At 40.9% G+C, this 23,548-nt stretch overlaps 1 protein-coding gene across 1 annotated transcript in view; it reads left to right on the forward strand.

Moving 5' to 3' along the window:
• Window positions 1–783: 783 nt before the first annotated feature.
• LOC137324304 (WD repeat-containing protein 64-like) overlaps window positions 784–23,548 on the forward strand; it is a 79,898-nt gene continuing 57,133 nt past the window's right edge. Inside the window, exons 1-8 of the mRNA XM_067988447.1 lie at window positions 784–831; window positions 2,880–2,909; window positions 6,842–6,952; window positions 7,979–8,193; window positions 9,500–9,640; window positions 13,666–13,745; window positions 16,338–16,477; window positions 20,730–20,850. Of these exons, the coding sequence (XP_067844548.1) occupies window positions 784–831; window positions 2,880–2,909; window positions 6,842–6,952; window positions 7,979–8,193; window positions 9,500–9,640; window positions 13,666–13,745; window positions 16,338–16,477; window positions 20,730–20,850 (886 nt within the window). The remainder of the gene's footprint in view (window positions 832–2,879; window positions 2,910–6,841; window positions 6,953–7,978; window positions 8,194–9,499; window positions 9,641–13,665; window positions 13,746–16,337; window positions 16,478–20,729; window positions 20,851–23,548) is intronic.

Below are 23,548 nucleotides of genomic sequence, written 5' to 3' on the forward strand. Positions count from 1 at the left end.
TTAAGGGGTATGGGACTAAGGCGGGTATATGGAGTTAGGTCACAGATCAACCATGATCTGATTGAATGGTGGAACAGGCTCAAGGGGCTAAATGCCACTGCCACTTGCTGCCTCCTGTTATGCACCACCATCTCCTGTAAGAAAGCAGGACGTGTGTCTGAGTGATGTGCCTGGTATGGTTGAATAGCTACCTATTCATGGCATGTGAGTTGTGGGTGTGTGGCTTGCAACAGTGGTAATGTGTAAGGGTGAGAGGAAGCATCTCATTGGAAGAGTTGAATACTGATTGAAAGAGTTTGTTGGTAGGTGGGTGATGGGGGGTGTAGTGCATGGAACAGTGGATGTGGCTAGTGGTGCACTTGACAGTTGACCTCACTCACCTTGACCACTCATGTCAAAGCATTGAACTTCTTCCTGCTTGCACCAAGGCCTCTAGTGCATCTTCGGAGAACCTTGGTGCACGCACTCTCGCAGGCCTTGTACCAACTCGGACTGACAGGTTGGTGAGGTCTGGCATGTAGATTGGGGGATGTGGGATTTAGTGGTGTGCAACCTTTATTCAATGTTTTAACATAACTCAACAGTTTGTAAACATAGGGATGGAACCTGCATCTGTGTTTTACGTGTGCGATGTCTGATCTCCGTTCAGACTGCGTGCAGACAGCAAACTGTTATTTTTAGCAAATAACAGGTGCTGGCTCCCTTTAAGAGATTTTGGCAGGCTATTAGATAGACATCCTGCCTTTAAGAGATTGGGGCTCCCCCTGCTGGTGAAAAGGGCAAATGTCCTTGAATCCTCATGTCAACGCTAATTTGCAAAGCTGCTTTCAGGTAAGTACTGAGGCCGAGCGAATGTCTCGTCCTGCCTGCGCAGGAAGCACCAGGCGCACTTTAGTCGTGGATCGCGATACCTGCGCCCGGTTTATGGCAATTTAACCCCCAGTGTACCTAGACTTCAAAGGCCATTTGACAAGATCCCTTATGAAAGACTATTAATCAAACTCAAAGCTATGGGGATTCAGGGTAAAGCATAGGAATGGATAAGAAACTGGTTGAAGGATACAAAACAATAAGTACTCATGAGAGGAGTTATATCAGATTGCAGGAGATGTACTGAGTGGGGTTTCCCCAGGCTCACAGATGGGACCACTACTGTTTCTCATTTACATAAGTGACCTGGACTCAAATTTTCTGATTCCAAACTGGGAGGGACAATGGAATTGGAGGAAGCAGCTCAGAAATTACATAGTAAGTTGGACAAAATTAGTACATGGGCAAAATAATGGCAAGTTAAATTTAATGTTGACAGGTGCAAAGTACAGCACATAGCAAAAGAAAATAAGCAACACACATACTCCATGAAGAGTGCTAAAATAGCTAAGGATACAGTTGAAACAGACCTAAGAGTCCTAGACTTGACACTAAACTTTTTCAAACAATGCAGAGCAGCATTCAACAAAGCCACTAGAATGTTGAACCTCATAAACAAAACAGTAGAATACAAGTCAGCGGAGATTGTGATCAAACTGTACGGTGCCCAAATCAGACCGCACCTTGAGTACTGTGTCCAGTTCTTGTCACCGAGACACAAGGGAAAGATTCAAGCACTGGAGGCAGCACAGAGGAGGGCCATGACGCTGATCTAATATAAAAGGTATGATTATGAGGAGAGATTGGAGAATCAGCCTGAAAAAGAAGTGTCTGATTCATGACTGTATAGAAATATACAAGATGGTTGTAAATCCAGACTATTACTTTAAAGTAAACTGAGAGTAGAAGTGGGTACAGGTTCAAACTAGTAAAAGGTACATTGAGGATTGATATCAGGAAATTCTTCACACAAAAGAATTAAAAAATCAAACTTATCCTTCGAGGTTTGTCGATCTCAGTGGAAGGAATAGTGAGATTGGGCCTGATGTTGCAAACAGATGTTTCCATTGTCGTTGATAAGATGATCATTTCCTCATCTGTGAAGTTTGGATGCCATTTTATATTTCTTTTCCGTTGGATACTGGTTTGAAACTAATTTTTCATCATTCTCTGCATATGTCATTACTCTGCATTACTGTGTGATCTCAGCATTTGGGCAAGAGGAATATGATAATTGTCTTGTGTAGTTCTGGAAGGTGGTTTTAAATGAGGGACCTAACTGATAGGACGAGCCAATTGAGCTGAATTACCTTTTCTTGTTTTCATCTTGTCACATTCTTATATTTCTTTCCCCACCTATGCATCAATAAAAAAAAAGTGCAAAATCTTCTTTGTTTACTGAAAATATGGAAGGTTATGTTTTCAACAATGGATCTTAAGATGCGGTTTTGCACTAAAAAAAGTTAAAAATCTGGTTCTGACTTTTTAATTGTGTGTATGATCCAGCAGTATTTGCAATGGCTTTTTCAGATCACTTCAGGCATTTGAAATTCTTTTGAGTTACACTCTTAGCTCACTGGGTACCGCCTCAGGTGACATTCCCACAGAAGCACATTAACCAGTGTGCTTAAAATAGCTGCTCGGTGGTATTTGAAACTAAGAATTTAATAATTTAAACCTCAGAATTTATTAATTCCCACCTTGGCTTCAGCAGCATTTTGTGGTTGCCTGAGCCTCTCCTGTTTTCTGTTGGCAGAACTTACCCACAACATTTCCTTTATGCATAATAACTGTTCAATATAAAAATAATTCTTCAGAATGCCTCCATTACTTTAGTGTTGCTAATTTTCGGTCTTTTTAGTTAAATTGGCCTATTTTAGGCCACAGTTTCTGGAAAATCCATACATCTGTTTGCAGTCAAGCAAATATTTTAATTAGAAATTTGATTTTTAGGTTCTTTGAGGGCAATCAATTTGATTTTTCATTGCAGTTTACAATATGTTTTACAGATGAAGCTTCAGACAAATACCAACATTGGTGTGAGTATCTTACGTTTCCACTTAAAGTGGAAAAGTGACAGCCATATGTGCAGTCAGCGGGTATTTCCTGATCAAAATACAGCGCCTAGAAAAAGAAACAAACAGTAGCACTGCCAATAAATTGCATATTTCTATGTTTGGCTAGCTTTATGCCTTTTACAATGGTTATGTTCATTTTATTCAAATCTAAATTATTGTTTGTGTACTAATACTATTTCCCCGCCCTCCTTCTACTGAAGACATTGCTGCAGTTCAGTTCCACAGGCACCAGCAGCCCGAGTAGCCAGTCTTCATGCATGAGCCTAGACAATGAATGTCAGCAGGCTATTTGATCGTGATCATGCTAATTTATGTATTGGCGTCTGCACAACACTTTCAGCTTCCACGTTTGTGAGTAAAATTGTTCACTTCCAAACACATTTACTTTGTGGCATCCTCAGTGTATCCTGAGGATTGTTTGCTGAGGAAATGGGTAAGGCTACAAAGCTCAACACAAGTTTCAAGAACAGTATCTTTCTGCTGGGCCTTCTGGTCTGAATGTTGACTTCATTAACTTCAGACGTTAGCAATCTTCCAGTTCCTTTACATCAGGGATTTCTGCTGATGTGGGGGTGAATCTGTCAAAAATTTATAATGGAGTGCAGCAGCTTCACTGGCAAGAGGGTGTAATTACAGCATGATAAGTTTACATAGGCAGTTTCCATTATAAATCTGAACATTGGCATTTATAATGAAAAACTTTAATAAGAAGTGTGCATAGATGTAAGATTTTGTGTATGTTTATGTATCATATATTATTCATTGTCCTGGTAGAATTAGACATGGGAATCAAGATCAAGTGCAGTGTTCAGGACAAGCTGAGTTAAAAGTGGAGTGGTAACAACCGAAGTGGGGGAGGCATGGGGAGGGGGTCAGGCATATGGAGGGGGAGGAAAGAATGAAAGGGACAGAGGAGGAGAATGAAGAAGGAAGGGGAGAGGAGGGTGAAGAGAGTGAGGGGATAGGGGAGCTGCATAAGAAGGGAGATGTATAGAGGGATATGAGACAGGAGAAGAGGAGGAGGAAAAGGAGGATGAGGGTGGAGGAGGGGGAGCAGTTGGGAGGCCAAGAAGGGTTGGGTTGTACTGGGCAGGCTGATTTTCATCTCATGGGGGTTCCAATGGGCCATCCTTCATGGAGATGGGAAGATGGAGATCAGGGGCAGAGAGGAGGTAGGTGTAGAGGAGAGGGGGCATTGGGGGATGGGAAGGCAGTGGGAGCTACGGGGGTAGGCGGTTGCATCTCCGCCCAGCTGGTTTTCTTCTCTGGGGAGGTGGATGTGGGGGACGGGAACAGGCAATGTCGGGGAGGGGAACAGGCCTGAGTTTCTTCTCTGTGAAGGGAGAGGTGGAGGCATTGGCTCAAGAGAGGTTTTCCTCTTTGTAGGGATGTGGTAGTAAGAAAGAGAGGTCAGAGTTGCTTCTAGGCAGGAGGGGGAACATGCCTATGTTAGTTCTTAAGGGGGGGGGAAATGGGAGCAGACCCAAATTAAAGTTGGTTCTCAAGGAGGGGTTAGGAGAGAGTGCAGAGTTGCTTGTCAGTTGAGGGTGAATAATAATTTACTTTTCATGGGGTGGGGTTGAATTGCTACTCACTGGGGAAGCAGAAGTCTCAAACTGCTTTTCAGTGGGCGTAAAGGGGTTCATGGGTAGTCCCTATTGTCTTCTCATTGTGGGGACAGTTTCTGGGTGTGGGATGGGGGAAGATGCTAATTGTTTCTTTGTTGGGGGAAGGGAATTAGTCATAATTAGCTTCAAAAGGTATGTAATTACTTCCCCGTCCGAGGGAAATCCTGAAATTCCTGCTCAGTGGCGGTGGGGTGGGGGTGGGAGGTGGGGTGTTTGGGAGGATGGGGGAGGCATTAGGATCAGCAGCTATCGTGGTGTATGCATTATTTCTTGTTCAGCGATGGTGAGACTGCTTTCCATTACTGGCCTGCTGACGGGTGCTGTCTTGGTTAATAAAATGCTTCACCTTTGCTTTCCTGGAATTAAGCTAATGATTTCCAGTGGCTACTTTCTTGCGTGGTCTTCCCTTCCTTGGTTGCAGCCAAGTTTCACCTAATCTCCATTTTCATCCTTGGCTCACTTTGTGTCCTTGCTACATTGTCCATCCAATATTTCTGGTTTCACATTGATTTTCTGATGCAGGGCTGATATTAGGGAATTCTCAACTGTTCATAGATATGGGTGATTTTACTTTAGATTTTCTTTCATAAACAGAAACCGATTTCCAAATGTAAATGTTGTTATACAACTGTTTCTGGTCTATATGACAGCTTCTGGGAGGCCACTACTGCTATTTATTTTTAAAAAGGAATTCAATAGGATTACTCAGGATAGCATTTGGGCCTGTCAAGTAGATGGAACCTCACTGTTTTCAATATGTCAAGTTACATTGTATTTTACAGAGCCACCTACTGATGCTGTATTTATGGAATATTCAGACTGTTTTTAATATATAATGGATGTTTCTTTATTAAATTTACATTTCAATGATCAGGAGAAAAGCTGGTTTAGCCAGGTAACTGTAAAATGTGTCTTGGCTTTATTATGGCCAGTAATGGTGTCAGTTTGTTTCCTATTTGGGGACAACAAATGCTCACCATTATTATTGCCAGGGATTGATTAACTTCAGTGGTTTAATCGTCACATGAGTAACCTTCCCTCTCAGCTTCATTTTTAGACATTTGTATTCTGCCTCCAGAGTTTTTTTCTCACCTCCAGCACTAATTACCATCCCTACCCTCTGTTCTTGACACCTCTCCTTCTCCTTCCAAATTATTCCTTGCCCTAAAATGAGTTGCTCTCTGTCCTCATCCAAGTCATAACTTTTTCTGTTTCAGCCTGTAATTTCTGCATATGTCTAAACCACTCTAATTCTTACTTGCGTCTGTGCTTCTATTCTCTCATCAAGTGCAGTTCAAGCTATATGGATAGTGTTTTTTGTGCACCCAAAAGTCCTATTTGCAGCTACTTTGACTTTAGCACAATACATTAAATCTTGTTTCACTTTACCCGTTCAAAATCTCGCATAGTACATGCAATTCCAGTTTAATTATGTAGTTATTTGTAACTAGTACATTGCTTTTATAATAGCCTTTTTTTGATTAATATTTCAGTCTAGTAATGCAATACTAAAACCTAACACGTGGCAGAGTGCATTTTTATTTTAAGAGTAATTGGTTTAATTCAATCGTTGCCGAAGCCATGGAGGGGGATGAGCTAGTTTGTGACAGGGAGCAAAGACGATAGCTTAGGTCTTCTCAATGCTTAACTGAGGAAATTGTAGCTCACGCAGGACTGGATATTTGACAAGCATTCTGACAACACAGAGGCAGTAGAGGGCTGGAGAGAGGTGGTGGAGATGGCAAGAATGAGGGTGGATGTGAATATGGGTAGGAGAGGTTATATGGAGGAAGAGGTTCAAGGAGGACAGGAGGGCTGTGAAATTAGAGGAGAAAGGACGAGATCAACTTTTCCAAATTTTGTAGCTTGACATATATGTTCCTCACTCTTGCCGAAAGACGGTACCTCTGACAGTGCAGCACTCCCTCAGTACTGCACTGGACTGTCAGTCTAGATTATGTGCTTAAGTGCTTAAGGAGTGGGACTTGAATCCACGACCTTCTGACTAGGGCGAGAGTGTTATCACTGAACCAAGGCTGACAACTAGATTTCATCTCAACGAACAGGTTGATTGTAATCATGTTATGGAACAGTTTATTTTCTGATTAGCCTATTCAAAATCTGTTTATCATAGCATAGTTTGCTTGGTTAATTTAGAAATAAATGATTATGCTCAGTGGTGAAAAATGAGAAATCACTCTATTCTACTAGATTTGGTTAATGGTTGTTTGTAGATATACTATTTATTTATTTACTTTCATTTAGGATATTTCCCAGGTGACTGGCTGTGATTACCTTAGCCAATTAAAACGAATCATAACGGTCACTGAAACAAGTATTGTCATCTGGGATCATAAACCAAAGAGTAAAAATCAGGTAAACTTCCTTGTTTTTCCCTGTGAATTGATTAGAAATTAGAGTTCTTCATAGAATCATAGAAATTACAGCACACAAAGGCATGATTTGGCCCATTGTGCCTGTACGAGTGCTAACTGCACCTGGACCTATTAACTCCACCCATCATACCACATTTTCCTAATGTTTCCCAGTATCCTTTCAAATTTTTCTTTTTAAATACTTATCTAACTCCCTTTTAAATTATGACATCGTCTCTGCTCCAATAGTTACTGGTGGTAAAGCATTCCAGGGGATTTTCAACATTTGCCTGTTTCGGGTCAGTGGTTGGAGGAGTGTTTGAGCATGAGAAGCCAGCCACCTCTTGCAATCCTAGCCCTCGGGTGGCAGCTAGAAGTATGGGACTAGATTTTAAAAAGGCATGTGTTGGCATCCAGGGGAAGCATGGTGTTAGGAAAAAGTAGATTGATTCTATGCACTTTGGAATTTGCTGTAATAAAATAGAATGTGCATTGACATGGTACTTCGATATTGATGGAGGTTGGCGTCATGCAAGAAAGAGTGCACTTATGTGGTGGTGACATCTTCACTCAAGTGGGGATGATTGGTCATGTAGGGGCAAAGATGTGGTAGGATGGGAAGTGGTTTGAGGAAATTTGAAAGAGAGTGAGACACAGGTAAGGCTGTGGTGTCAAAAGGTAGACTCTGTTCCACAGAAAGGAATACTTCAGTAATGACGTGTGATGTGATGACTCTTACAGTAAGCCTCCTTTGCTGCATCCTGTGCTGCTCCTCCACCTCCTCTGTGATATTGGCATCCAAGTGTATACCCATAGGGAATGCCTTACCTGCTCCTAAGAAGCCATGACTGTGATATTATGCTGATGAAGATAATTTTTTGTATTGAATCGTGTGCATTTTATTAAACAAGGTGAACAAAATTTTAACAAGCATGTTTGATAAATGCTAAATTGTTCTTTTATTATCTTTTCAAAATATACAAAACAATCTGAACAGCTTTTAACTGATATCTACATTTTTCAACAGACTAATTTTTTTACTCTTAAGCCTATGAAAAATATTCTACTTTGTATCTGTACGGTGATCCTGTCTGAGTATATGAATGAAGATTGCTTGCTGATTGGTGATGATGCTGGGTTTGTGAACCTAATAATTGTGGGAAGTGAAGATCTCAACCTCCAGAAATCCAAGGAAAGTGATGCTTTGCAGTCCCAGGTCATGGATCCACGCTTTCTTCGTCGGTAGGTCGTCACAAATATTTAGATGCTTTTCGTTTATCTTTGAGAAGTAATGGGTTAATGATGGTTAGCTTCTGGTGCTTGCTAAAACTCTGAAAGAGGCAAAACTATTCTATTATTACATAACTTCTCAAATGTTGATTATAAATTCTTATTGCAAGCTGAGGGTTAACATACTCGCCTGACAAATATACGGCCTGCACTAGAATTAAATCAAACCCAGCTTAGTGAGAGGGGCCAAAAATTTGTTGCTCTTCACAAGATTACAAGATAATTACAGAAGAGGAGGACCATTTGACCCGTATTAGTTCATCCATCCTGAAGCAGTTCCCCCCCTCCCACCCCCACAACATTGCAAAATCTAGTTCTTACTTAAATGCGTCCAGGGTTTTTATCCCCACCACACAACCAGGAAGTTGGGTACAGTAGTGTAGTGGTTATGTTACTGAACTAGTAATCCAGAAGCCTGGACTAGTGCCATTACCACTTCAATAACGCTGCATCTGTATAAAAGAGGCCTCCATTGTTTCTAGAGGCGGATATATTAAAAGGCTGAGTAAAAGAAGGCTGAGTAAGTAGCAAACATGCAATGCATTTTTGGAAGGTGTGGCTGAATCTTCTTACCTTGCCTGACCTGATGAAATCTTTAAACTTCTTGTGATACATGCCTGGACCATGGAGGTAGAACTTGCTGCCAGGGCCACTCCTTCTATTGTGCCTGTGCTGTTCCTTTTGCCAGCCTTCATCCCTGTGTCTCTAACAGCATCAGGATCATCATCAATACTACTACAAAAACAACCGCCAGCACCACCAAGGTGCTTCAAAGAGGCGTAATCAGACAAGTATATATTAGGAGGAGTGGCCAAAAGCTTGGTTTAAGGAGGGCCTTAAAGGAGGAGAGGGAGGTGGAGAGATGGAGGGGTTTGAGAGGGAATTCCAGAGCATGGGTACTAGATGGTCGAAGGCAGAGATGGGACGAAGGGAGGAGGATGCACAAAAAGCCAGAGTCAGTGGAATGGCGGGTTTGTATGGCTGGAGGAGATTAAAGATGGGGAGGGGTAAGACATCTCATCCAAAATACGGCACCTCTGACAGTGCAGCAATCTTTTAGTACTGCACTGGAGTGTCAGTCTAGATGTTGTGCTTGTCTCTGGAGTGGGACTTGAACCCACAACCTTTTGACTTAGACCCATGCTCATAGCAACATCTAATTGGTGAAATTAGGTCCATCACCATGAAATTAAAGAACAGCACCTCTGGTAAGATACAGAATATCTTTCCATTATATTGGGTTTTTTTTCTTTTTCAGCCCTATTTTGCGCCGGAAACTGCATAACGATTGGGTATTGAAAGTGAAGTATTTTGCACATTTGAACTATTTTGCGTGCTGTTCTCCAGACAGCGAACACTCAGTAGTCCTGGATGACATACGCAAGCTTGGAGACTGCCAGTGAGTTACAAGCATTCCTTCACAAAACTATTGGGAATGAAAATTTAGAGTGGAAATATGTAGCTGTATCTAGTATTATTCACTGACCAGACACAAAAACCATAATTAGCCATTTATAGGCTCTCGGAATTACATTTTAATTTGTATGTACTATTTTGTTCTATAATATTGTAAATGTTTATTTGTAACCATTTATTGATCTTTTGGAGGATTTTTTTGTTTCCCCATCCGTATTTAACTTCCTCCCCAGTTGTGTCTCTTGCATTCAGATGACCTTCAAAACTAGACAATCTGGGGTAGAAATTTGCCTGGGACTTGCACCTGGGGAAGCCCAGCAATGCGAGCAAATCTGACAGCTCTCTCTTCCTGATCAGCAGCTTGCAAAGAGGGCATCCTGCTGGTTGGCTGCATGGGAAACAATCTGAGTGGTGTTGTTTATGTCATCTGTTGCAGCCTGGAATGACCCCATGGCACAGAAGTTGAGGGCCATCGTAACCTTCACAGCCACAGGCAGTGCTGTGGATGCCCTGGAGTTTGGCTCCAGTTCCTGCTGCAGCAGGTGACATAGGTTAGTGACTGCCTGCCTGCTGAAGTACAGCCTCCTCATGCACTGCTCCTCAGTCATGTTGGGGTAAGGCACCCTGTTGAATCAAACCCGCATGCTGCAAGACTTCCTTTGCGCTTGCCTCCATCACCATTTCCTTTGAGTCTATGCAGGTCTGTGCTGCCACTGCTCTGGCAGCCTCAACGGTAATCCCAGCCAGAGTACAGCTGCAGCTAAAGATCAGCTCTCCAAAAGCTATTTGGTATGAAAGAATTTCCAAACTCAGCCAAAGCAGCCACAAAATGGCTCTAAAAATCTCCAGCAGCCAAAAATGACTATCCAGAGACTTACCTTAATGGAAGTGAGGATCCCTTTAAATATTGATGCTTCAGCCGCCTTCCTTAGTGTTTGCGCCATGTTTATCTGGCCGAGTTTAAGAATGATCGAATCAAACACTCCCAGGCATCAATTTCCTAAAAGGGTTCTCAGACAATTGCATATGCAAATAAGGGGTCTAATGAAGATTGGTTTGCCCTGAGGCAGCCGGCGCCAGTGCCAGCTGCGCTCAGGAAAACCAGGCCTATATGCAGGGACCACCTGTTTGGCTGCAACCAACAAGGTAAGTTTTTAAATATACTTACCTGAATATGGAGCCGGGAGGAGCAGGCGTGCTCCTTCCAACCCCGCACGAAAAGAAAGCGGGCCACTGCCGCTCCAGCTACTGATTGCCTCCACCCCCCGCCCCCGGCCACTGATACCTCCCTCACACCCCACCCACCGCTATCTCCCGACCCAATCGAACACCCTTCCTGGTGGGTATAATGTCCACCTAGGTGATTAGACCAAATTTGAACATTTCACTCACTATCAAGAAGTGTTGTCTTGATATGTGACGGCAACAACATTTTTTTAATATATATAAATATACTTCTGTCCTCACTGCTGGATGCTATGATTTAAGGACATTGTTAACAAATTGAATTTGCTTGAAGTAATATAAAATGGCTCAACTAAATGAGCACAACTCACAGAAATGTTGGTTGAATTACACAGGTTGATTGTCCTTCAGCTCCTTGATGTTTGTAAGAATACCCTTATCATGACATTGATGGTTGGTTTTCATTCTATTTTGTGGGTTTGTTATCATACACCTACTTCTTTGACTGTTCTGCCCACTGTCACTTATATACTGCTTCTTTCCTCATCCAAGAATCTTGGATGGTGTTTTGTGATTTCTTTATGTCAGTTTGATCACAGCTACTGTTATACATGAAAGCAAACATCATTATCCTGTATCAGCATCTGACTTCAGCATTTAGGTAGAGGGAAGGTGAAAATGATTTATGCTGGTTTGAAACATGGATGTTAACAGTCGGATGAGCTGAAAGGCTTTTTACTCATTCCTGCCATTGTTTTCACCATTGGCTTTTGTATTTTCCATGTAAAACAGTTGGAATTTTGCAAAATAAATTAAATTAAATTGTAATTGAATTGGAAGTAGTGAAGATGGGAAACTGAATTTTCCATGCAGTGCACTTACAGACATGGTCATTTTGTATTCAAAAATAACTTTTGAAAGTCTGGCACTAATTTTTATAAATTCTTAGGTGATGCATAATCTTGGCTTCCTGCTAAACCCTAACCTCAACTTGCTGCCCACATCCACTTCATTACCAAAAACGAATTTTTAACCTGCTGCACAATATTACCGTCCTCTGATCTATTTCTCCTCTTCTGCTGCTGAAACCCAAAGAAATAAAGACTTGCATTTATATAGCATCTTTCATGACCTCAGGATGTCCCAAAGCACTTTATAGCCAATGAAGTACTTTTGAAGTGTAGTCACTGCTGTAATATAGGGAAACGCGGCAGCCAATTTGCACACAGCAAGGACCCACAAACAGCAACGTGATAATGACCAGATAATCTGTTTTCAGTGATATTGGTTGAGGGATAAATATTAACCAAGACACAGGGGAGAACTCCCCTGCTCTACTTTGAGATAGTGCCATGGGATCCTTTTTGTTCACCTAAGAGGACAGATAGTGCCTTGATTTAATTTCTCATCCAAAAGACGGCACTTGCCGATGGTGCAGCACTGGAATGTCAGCTTAGATCATGTGCTTAAGTCTCTGGAGTGGGACTTGAACCCACAACTGTTTGAGACTCAGAGGTAAGGGTGCTGCCACAGCTGACACCTAGACCATACCTTTGTCATCTCAAGACTTGACTTATCCAATGCTCTCCATCAGCCCTCCCCACATTAACCCTCGACAACCCATTCAAAATGCCACAGCCCAAATTCTTCACCTCACTCTCTTATCACTCTTGTTCTCTCCAGGCAGCCTGTACCTCAGCATGTCAATTTCATGATTCTCATCCTTATTTTCAAATCATTCCACTGCCTCACCCTACCCTACCTTCCTAGCTTATGTTCCTGCACAAACCCTCAGCTCTTCTAACACAGAAGTATCCTCACTCTTTGCTCCCTCCACTCCCACCTTTGGGATCTGCTTCTTCAGCCATTGTATTTGGTCGCTCTGGAATCCTCTACCCAGTTCCCTCTGCCTTGTAACTCCCTCTTTGCATTCAAAATTCTCCTCTCCAACCATGACCTCTGCTCTCAGCCTAGCCCCTCCATTTCCCCTATCATTTCTCTTCGCTCAGGGTCCACTGTATCCCTTTCCACCTATTGTAAAGCATTCTTAAGACATATTCCTGCACATGAGGAGCTCTGCAGTAATGCAAGTTGTTATGGTAGAGATGTATGTAAATGATTTCTTGGGCACTACAGAAGTTCAATGTAGTTGACAACCTGAACATTCTATGTCCAGTATTAATATTATATTGTTCCAAATTGTAACTTCATAACCATTTTTTTTTGCTAAACTGTGTATAACTGGACAAAAACTAAAGGAATGAGACAAAATCAAATGGAGTAAATTTAATTCATGACATTGGAGGTTTATTTTCTTTTTCCACCCAACAAAATACATTGGCTCTGCAAATTGTTTCAGCACAATACAACTTTATTAGATTTTAAAAGTCCATTGTGTTTTGGGTAGTGTGATGGCATTTTTTATTTGAACATTATTTTATAATGCCATGGAGTGGGAGGACAGCTTCATTTGCTCTGTTCAGTTTGTGAACTAACTCACACTAAATACGCACCGGGAGGAGCCTATGGCGGCTCCCTGAATAAGACAAGGAAAATCATATGGAATATTGTCAACAGGCCGCTTTATCACAGCTTTCAACAGCTGACTAAAGTGGGGATTTGCCGAGATCTGGAAGTAAGGTTGCATCTGCCCTTGTGAGATTGAAGATACAGGACCTAAAAGGGAGAAAACAGAGGCCATGTGACCATTATTATAGGATAAATATCCTCAACTACAAAAAAAATTCCACTGCGTTTGTTATGGTTTTGTAAGTTTCATGTCAGTTGCTATTCTGTTAATGTATTCTTTATCTCCAACTGCAGGCCCATTAGAACACTTTCAATTCCACGAGGTGTTAATGCGTTTGATTATTGTGTGAGAGCTAATACCATTGTTACTGGTGGTAAGTGCCAAATTAGATTTTTTTTTAGCATTTCAAAAGTTCTATTCTGCTTCAACAATACGTTGGGTTCATACTCTCATTGTGCTTGATCTAAGGGAATACATACATTTTATTAACATGATCAATGTTATTTGTGGTTTGAAAATTATAACTGACAAAAATTGCAATCTGAGATTTGCTGGGTGGTTCCAAGTTTAGAAACTACTGTTCATTTAACTTGCTTACTTTTATGTAATATATTTTAAGCCCACTGAGTTCACTTCTCATTTTCACTTTGCCTATGTACAGGTTAAGGTGCAGGAGTGATGATAATGCTCACACAATTAAAGATAAAAAGAAAAAAACTGCAAATGTTGGAAATCTGAAGTAATAACCCATAATTCTCAAAATACAGAGCAGTTCCATCAGCATCTGAAAAATGAAAAGATGGGTTATTTTGTAAAAAAAAAATAACTGGCACTGTTGAGTTTTAAAATTTCAATTTTGGTTTTGCGCTGTGTGTTTACTAATAAAACAAATTGGGGCTGATTTTCCTCCAGCTCTCCCCCCACTCCACCCTGTCTGAGTGCAATTAGGTGGAGTGCACACAAAGTGTGCTCCAGCTGAATCCACCTGAATCCACCTCTATTTCTGCATTCAGGTTATTACACAGTCTTGATATTCCCCCATTCACAAAATGCCCATTGGAAGGGGTTTCTGTCGAAAAGCAGGGAGGAAAGTGTACTGCTGATGCAGGCCAAGCACAGTGGACAGAAAGATCAAGCCTCAGTGATCCTCCTGGCTGGACCTGCAAAAAAAATAAACAATTTACTTTTTTTTGGAGGCAGGAAGATGTTGCTGACAGCCCCTTCTTGGATTCTTTAATCTGGGGGGTCTGGGCACACCTCTAAGGCCCACTTGCAATAGGCACCACTGCATTTAGGCCTCTACCATAAGTGTTCTGGTTTGATTCTGCAGATAACATTTGAATGCAATTGGAAAGGGTGGGAGGCATATTGATATTGTCCCCTTCTCACTAGCATTGCATTTGAATGCTTCTTCTAGGGATTTCTCAGATAAATAGATGTGGGTTGAAATATTCAGCCCTTTTGGCTCTGGCAGGAGTTCACCGAAATTTAGGGTGTGGCTCTGATACATGGGGTCCCAGCCTTCTGAGGATTTCCCGCTCGGCTTTGTAAGGGGCGTCCTCCTATTACCAGGCCAGGAGCATAAGAGAGGGCGGGGACTCCGAAAACTGGAGTTCCTATATCCCCAGCCACTCAGTTGGTAGGGGCAGGATTGGCAGCCAGCACGTAAGGCATAAGTGGGTCCCATCTGGGGGTCCATGTTGGAATCATGACTTGGACCCTAAGAAGATCCCAAGGTAAGTTTTTTTTAAACAATTTAAATATGGGTCCCTTACAAATGGAGTTATGGGCACAATTTTGCACTTTCCAGGAGGGCGGGCACTGACACCCACCCATCTGATGAATCACAATATGTTGCATTTTGTGGCCTCAAGGTACATGCCAGATAGGGAAACTCCCCCTGACCCCAGAAGGTCAACGCAGGTTAGTTGTGAAGGTTCCCGGTGGGCGTGATTCCAATCTAATTACCAGAATTGCAGGTATGCGGATTTTTAGGGCCAGTCGAGTTAAGGATAAATTTAGTCATTTCTCATAGACTTTGAAAGAAGTTAGAGCAAAATAATTTGAATGATTTCATTGGTACTTAGTGTGTTGTGAATTATAGCTTTGAAGAAAGAATTGAATAATTTGTTTGGTTGAATTGTGGTGGTTACTGGTTGATAATTGATGGCTTTTCCTATATTTTCAGTCTATGGAATTTGATTTTTTTGTTATTAGTTTGCACTTAGTAAATTGAATGACGGTGGTGACTTTAACTGCAACAGGCCAAGGCATCTTCCAACATGTCCTCGGTCAGCTGCAAGTGGACACCCAGTATCTGTTGTGCCAGCAGATCTACATAGCTCTCCTCGGGATTCCTTTTCCTCTTCTAATTCCATTGTCCGGCCCATGGTGAGCATTGCTTGCAATTGTGAGGGTGAACTGTTGGCAGCAGGAATGCTGCTGTGGGAGACTTGCACCAAAGGAGTGCTGAATTGAAGGAAACTAGCAGCAAGCAACAACAAAAAAACACACTAGCTCTGATGTTCCAAGTTCAGTAACTTGAGTCCAAGACATCAGTCAGAATGCAAGTATCACCATGGAACCTTACTTTAAATGGTATGGTTCTTCAACAAACAGCTTTCAGGCCTCCCAATGCCCATTTTATACAGTTGCTCGGTGAATCAAGAACCCCACTGCAAAAAGACAAGGGAAACTGGAGCAACACCAATTTGCATGCTTTTAACACTAATTTGTAGTGTGCAATGAGGCTAGTGTGCTCAAAGGTCTGCTGCAGAATTGGGAGTTCAGCACCACGTGTGCTCTGGTATTCCTTCCCAAATCTGTAGGTCGCAAGTGTTGCTGGAGAGGGGTTGCAAAATAAGCATTCCACATCTGAATTTTCCCATGTGTCTCTAAGCCATGTAGATTTTAAACTCAAGTATGTATGATTCAGAAAATTGAACATCTCCTATTTCATATCTAGGAGGCGATAAAATTATTCGTCTTTGGAATCCTACTATGTTCTCCAAACCAAAGGCAATGTTGTTTGGCCACAACTGCATCATTATTGAAATAGTAATCAATGAAGCAGATCAACATATCATTAGCCTCTCGACTGAAGGGGTGAGTAACTATTTCATGTAGGGTTTGCTTTTTCTGGTTAGATGTTGCCAATTGTGTACTTTTCATTTCTGAATCAGTACATGAAATGGAGAAATTGCATGTCTGACTACTGATGGTAGACAGTCCTTGTTCACAGTGTCAGCCTTAGCTTAGTTGGTAGCACACTTGCCCCTGAGACAAAAGGTCATGATTTCAAGCCCCATGTGAACACACAATCTAGGCTGACATTTCAGTGCAGTACTGTGGGGGTGCTACACTGACTGAAGTGCCATCTTTCGGATGAGTCATTAAACCAAGGTCCCAACTACCCTGGACCGAGTGGAGTGCCTCTGGTGTCTGGCCAATATTTATCCTTCAACCAGCATCATTAGAAACAGGTTATCTAGACATCTATCTCATTGCTGTTTATGGGGCCTTGATGCACGCAAATTGGCTGCATGTTTCCCTACATTACAACAGTGACTATACTTCAAGCTGTGAAACGCTTTGGGATGTCCTGAGGTCATGAAAGGCACTATATAAATGCATGCTATTTCTTCTAATATTGCATGTGAGTGTGTGATTGGTGTATCTGTAGGTTCTGTCCCCTTTTCCTCCCCTTTTTATCTCTATTTTTCTAACCTTACAAAAATGCCTGTTTTTCTCATAGCTTTCAGTTTGATAAAGTGTACATATCTGAAACATCACAACCTGCCTTTTCTCTTTACAAATGTTGACTGACCTGCTGTGTATTTACACCATTTTCTGTTTTTACTTCTGTTTTATTTCTCTCATCAGTAGTATTTCACGCCAACAAACATTTCAAAATGTGTTTTTAACCATTTCCCTTTCACAACTTAAAATGTTGTTTAAAAACCCAATCCAATATAACTTAAAGGAAATTTACTTGTTGAATTAGTAGTAGATTAGCTCGCTGGATTCAAAATTGTCTTGGCAAAAAGACACTGATAATGAAAAAAAGCTCTATCTGTAGACAGTGAATAGTGGAGTTCTGCAGAGCTATTTCCTGGGTCCTCTAGTGATCATAAACTACAGGGAGGAAGATACTTCTAACAATATGATAGTATAATGTGCTTTAACAGCAAGCTATGGGGTAGAAAGGGATCTGAACCAATTAAGTCGGTGTTAAGAATTTCAAGATGGATTTTAATGTGAGCATAAACTTGCAATTCTGTCTGACTGGTAATTCTTGAAAAGGCCAGTCCCATCAGGTCCACCCACAAAGTGTCTGTTCTAGAGGGGCCACTGCAGGCAATAACAGGCACGTTGTACAAGCAAAGATCCTAAAATAATCATAAAGGCCCAGAATTTGCTGGAGCGCATGCCCCTTTAGTTAGATTTTTTCCCTCACTCTTCAGCTCGAAAATGTTTTGCCTTCTAAGTTGCTGGAAGTGCAAGTTGATAATGGCACGGCAAGGACAACGGGGCATCTGGGACCTTAGTGAACGATGGGACCAACAGTCTGCCTCCTTAACCAATGATATTTAAGGATTGAGAAAGAAACAGAGGAATGCCGGAGAAGGAAAGTGAATTAGAATAAATTTGGTACAAAAAGAGAAATAAAGAGAAGGAAAGAAAGATTGGATTAAGAGAGAGAGAAAAAAGAGACAGAAAGGAAGAGTAAGAAAAAAAATTTTAAATGTAAAATTTTAAAAATCTCTTAGCAACAATTTACTAAATGCAGGAATGAGACTCCACAGTTTAAATTGTTCCCTTTCTCGGCTGGAGACATTAATTGGCATTGTAGGAACATAAATCTCTAAATCATTATAAAGGTACTTGCACTGTTAATTACCAGCCCTAACTTTCTACAGCGAGTTTAATTAGCAATTAATGCGCAATTGCAGCAACTTCATGAAACTCATGGGGAGGTTGAGGGCAAGCTGCCGTTTTCGTGAGGCTAACAGCAGAGCGGCGCAAATCGTCCAACAACTTGTGGCAATTCGCAATTCACAATTCACAGGGTATCTCTTCCTCACCACAAGTTGCTGGAAGATTTACACATTAATAACGGCGAGCACCATTAAATTTGCCATTATTTTGGCAGCAAATTCTGGGCCTATGGCTCCTTCAACCTCTAACCCATGGATGTCCAGATTTGCCTGGATACCTGTCACTAGGGGCTCCATCGAAAGGGCAAAAAAGAGAGGGAGAAAGCAGCATCCTTGTCTTTTTTCTCTTTGATGGGGTAATGCAGGGGATCTGAGGCCATCGATACCAGCTCTTTCTTTCCTGTCCTTGGGTTTGTCAACAGGATAAACACCCATGACTGCAGTGGATTACCTTAGCCTCTTACATATATGATTTGACACCTATAGTTATACACCAGATGGAATGGAATCCCTTTTTCTTCATGATATGGTTGGCATTGGGGAAAGAGCCCTTTGTGCCACATGAACACCAACAGTAATGACATGCACTTTGGGGAATCCAACCAGACAGTAAAAGTGCAGGGCTATCTCATATTGCTATGTGATTTCCATGGGAACTTGATGAATTGGGAAGCCTGAACAAATAAGGCATCGGTGATCTTCATGATGCAAATGTGCACTATAGATTGGGTGATTTGGCAATTATCTCCTGCTGTTGCTTGGAAAGACCCTATTGTATAAAATTCCGAGGCTATGGTCGACTTGGCTGTTGCTGAAATGGTTTGCAGGTTTATCTGCATGAGCGTGCAAAGTTCTGATGGCCTCTTTGGGGAAGTACATTCTCCAATAAGTGGCAAGATCACCTCTATTCAGGTGACATGTAAAAAATGTGATAAAATCTGTTCTGCAACTCAAGCAATCACTCCTCAAGCTTCTTCAGGCTGCAGGCTCCACAGTAAAGCACTTCTGCTAGTCTCAGCTACTGCTTGCAACAGATACATCTCTTTTAACTCGTCGTTAATTACTCTTTTGAAATGTAGTCATTGTTATTTTGCAGGCAATCTATTACTTCTTCCTAGTGCACATTCTTGCAAAATATATCTGTGTGGATTGTCTGTTCTCTTTTATTGTGCTATATGACTTCATAAAATTTGTATTCATAATTAAAACAAATATTTGTTACTTTACTAAGTTAAAATTCTGTCAAAAGTTCTGTCCTAGAAATACAAATTTCAAGCCATTATGATTTGTACCATGCAGCCAACAGTAGTGAAAAATCCCAATGTTATAACTAAGTTATTTGGCAGTGAACTTCTATTTGTTAATTAACAATTTTTAAATCTGGGTTGAATTCCTGTTTAAGACAGTTGATGAACACCAGTCAGAATCTGTTCCTGGACTACACTAGGAGTCTTCTAATGATTTGAAATTCAAGGTGCTAGCCTTTGTATATGAGTCAATTATGAGCCATGCTGTGCCAACATGTGGTACTGTATGTTGCAGTTTGGGCTTCTTAATTTACTGTCAAATCTAGACAGTTTATGTATGCTTTCCCTCACAAAGACAACAGCAATTTCTGCCAGAGAGCAATATTAAGTGGTTACAAGTGTAGCATAGCTACAAATTCCTATGAGAATATATTAATGAGATTCTCATGATCTGAAACCGGATGGATCCTCAGGTCGGTCCCACTATATATCCAGTGAAATCGATCTGAATTGTGGGATTCTTCCAAAGTATTTTCTTTGTCAAATCTGTCTTCATGGAGTAGAATGAAAACACATCAATGGTCAACTGGGAAAGAAGTTTAACTTTCGTAACAGTTCAAGATAGTTACTTCAACTTGGAAATTTCATCTGAGGTCAGGCCTTAAAAAGGAAAACCTAGCTATTTGTTAGGATGGTTTCACCATGTTGCTTTAGAAATGCAAACAGCTTTTCCTCCAGGTTTTTTTTCTGTCCCAAATGTAACTAGTGGCCTTTGTAGAGCAGTAAAAGATGGATATTTTCAGCTTAAATATTATCTTCTCTTATATTTGCTCAACATGCCTGTGCTGTATTTATTTTTAGACAGAGAAGCTCTGGTAGACCTCATGAAAAACATGCAACCTTAATAGCCATGGACTTTAAGCTCAGCATGAGCAACTCTGTTATTTACTTCAAATTACTCGCTTGCAGTAATATCATGCTGATTTCACCATAGTGATTTATAATGACGTGCATTGCTCCAATAATAACTTTTAAAATTAGAGTTAATCTTCCTACATTTGGAGTTGCTTTTGTTACACTTTTTTCCTTTTCATTTGTGTAAAAATACAAACCAAAAAGAAATTAGAAATTTAACTGATGCCGGCTTTCATCTACTTTTTCTCTTCCCGGAAGATGTTCAGGGTCTGGGATGTTCAAACACTTGCTGTGCTGCAGGTCTTTATGGGTGAACGTAAAGCAGATCGGCACTTCAACACAATGGTCTTTGACAGTAAAAATAAGAGATTAATTACAGGTAGGTTACCAAGCTATCAAAAATCAACCACAGTAGATCAATTTGACAGTTGAATTATTCAAGTTATTTTAGTCCATGTTCAGTTTAGAAACTGTGGCTACAGATTCCTCAATACATCACATTTACCCCACAGGCAAAGTACATGACTCTGCCGTAGGAGGAATGTGTAACAAATGGGGAAATTTGCAGCCACAAATAATACATCACTAAGGGATCATTTTGTAACTTTGCACTGCTGGCAGGGAGCCTCGTCTGGAAGCGCATATTGGAAATTGATGTGCATGCTGAATATGATTTTCCTACCATTCAAATTAATGGTCAGAAAATCAGGTTCAGTGCATGCCTGAATTTCTGAGATAAACTTCAATCAGGTGAGACTCCATGCGGGAGTGCAAATTACCTCTCTAGTCTTCAATTTTCTGGAAGAGACCTCTGCATTTGGTGAACACAAGTTGGTGTTAAGTCCTATTCCATCCTTAAGTCCAGCAATGAAATCATTTTGATTCCATACTGTCTTGAATTCATACACCCCCACCTCTATGACTACGCTACAAATAATCATTAAAAAAATCCTGTGGATGAAATATTAAATTATATAGTTAAGGTAAGTACAGGTTGTTACTTCAAAGTACATTGAGAAAGTAGGACCAAAGAACATAAATGGAAATTAAGAGCTAATTCTATAATCCTGTGCTCCCATTGGAGAACTGTCTTCATAGAGAATTTAGGACTGCAGAATAGACTATTTAATGAAAACTACATTTAAATTGCATATCAGCAAAACCTTTTTTATTCAAAGAATGATAAATGCTTGGAATTGTCTGCTAAGAAAGGATATAGAGGCAAAAATTAGTTACAAGAGCATAACAAAAATGAGAGATCAGAAAAGGCTTTTTGTCCGATCTGATACGTTGACTCTCCCATTATGGCATCTAATTGCATTTTAAATAACTGCAATGATTTTGGCTCTATAACCTTGCTTGCTATGTTATTCTGAACATTTATCATTATGTACAGATGTTTTCCTGATATCCATTTCAAATATGGTTTTCATTTATTTCCATTTATGTTCCCTGCTCCTACTTTCTAAGTGTGCTTTGAAGTAATAATCTGCAATTTGATGAATTTCCTCCCTTTCGGTCTACTTTATTTAACCTTCTTAAAGTTTGACCTTCTCTATTCTTGAATCGTGGCTCATCCCTTTTATAATTGGGATTAGTTTAGTTGCTTTTCTTTGTACTCTCTCTAACCAAAAATTGTTTGTGGTGTTCTGATTTAAACTTGTGTGGTCTGATCATTGCATTGTAAAACCTTAGCAGTACGAATATAGAATTGTGAGGGTATTTTCCTGAGTCTTGCCCTTGGGGAATGCCCAGTTCTCTGGCACAAGGTTCAGGGAAAAGGGTCACAGACCCATTTTGCCAGGTCTCTACCATTTTTATGTTGCGCTGGGATATCCAGGGTTTTCCTGGTGGAGGGGAGGTGGAGCAGACGGAGGTGGGGGGGCTACTCTGCCTATAGTAGGTGCAGGTTCATTGCACCAATGCTGATGAGGCAGAAGGTGTTGTTCCGTGTCTCCCGCCTCACTTTCTTGTAGGGTTGCTATCTAGGTACCCCTCTATAGGGGTTCGCAGAGAAGCATGGCACTGTGGGCTACTTCTGGTCCCCTCCTGACCAGACGGTCTGTGGGGAGCAAGGAGCAAGCTGAAGACAGCAAATTATTTAACCTCTCCCCCCAAGGATATTTAGGTCTAATCAAGATCTTCTGGCTGTTGATCTCCATCCCAGGGGGCCAACACACAGCCGAGTTTCAATTTCCTGCCCTTCCATCAGTGCCATGTCCTTCCAGGGGGTGGGACTGTTAATGTTCCAGACCAGAAAGTCCCAGTGCTCCTGTCCAATGCCGGGATAAGGGGATGGGTTGGAAAATCCACTTTGTACTCTTCTACTCTCGTTATTATATGTGGAGTGGAAATATACATTAAATAGTAAAACTTTAAATGGAATAGAGATACTTAGTGGTTTAGATTCACATGCCTTTAAAAGTGGGAGGATAAGTTGATAAAGCTGTAAAATAAGCATATGGAATCTTTAAGTTTTTGTAAATAGGGGCATGGAGTACAAAAGCAAAGAAATGTTAAAACTATACAAATTATTGGCCAGGCTGCGGTTGGAATATTTGGGAGGTGATTTTCAACTGCTGGTCTTCCTGTTTATGAGGCATCCAGCAGTTGAAAATGGCAGAGAAATCGTGCCCACCCCTTGGACATGCAAGGCTGACTGATTCAATTTTCAGGTGGGCTTATAAATGGGAGCCCAACTCTCCTGCCTAAGACAGGTGCGAGGCTGCTTGCTTGTGCAATTCAGGGTCCTAAGCCAATTGTAGGACCCCGTTTGCAATTTTTATATTGTATATTATTGTATTAGATACAAAAATATATTTTATTATACATTTAAAATGTATTAACTGATTATATATAAATATGTCCTATCATAGAAAAGCAGTTGTAAATATCTATCTATACTATTAAAAGTTTTGTGTCTTTAGAAATTGCAGGGATGTTTGATTGTGGGAAACCAATAATGCTGCTCATTGGTCCATGCTAACCATGCAATATATTCTAGTTATTTAGTCACTATGGACCAATCAAATCCTGATCAATTCCATAAAACATACAAGGCAGCTATGTTGGACTTT

The sequence above is a fragment of the Heptranchias perlo genome, chromosome 8 (assembly GCF_035084215.1).
Source record: "Heptranchias perlo isolate sHepPer1 chromosome 8, sHepPer1.hap1, whole genome shotgun sequence".
NCBI lineage: Eukaryota > Metazoa > Chordata > Chondrichthyes > Hexanchiformes > Hexanchidae > Heptranchias > Heptranchias perlo.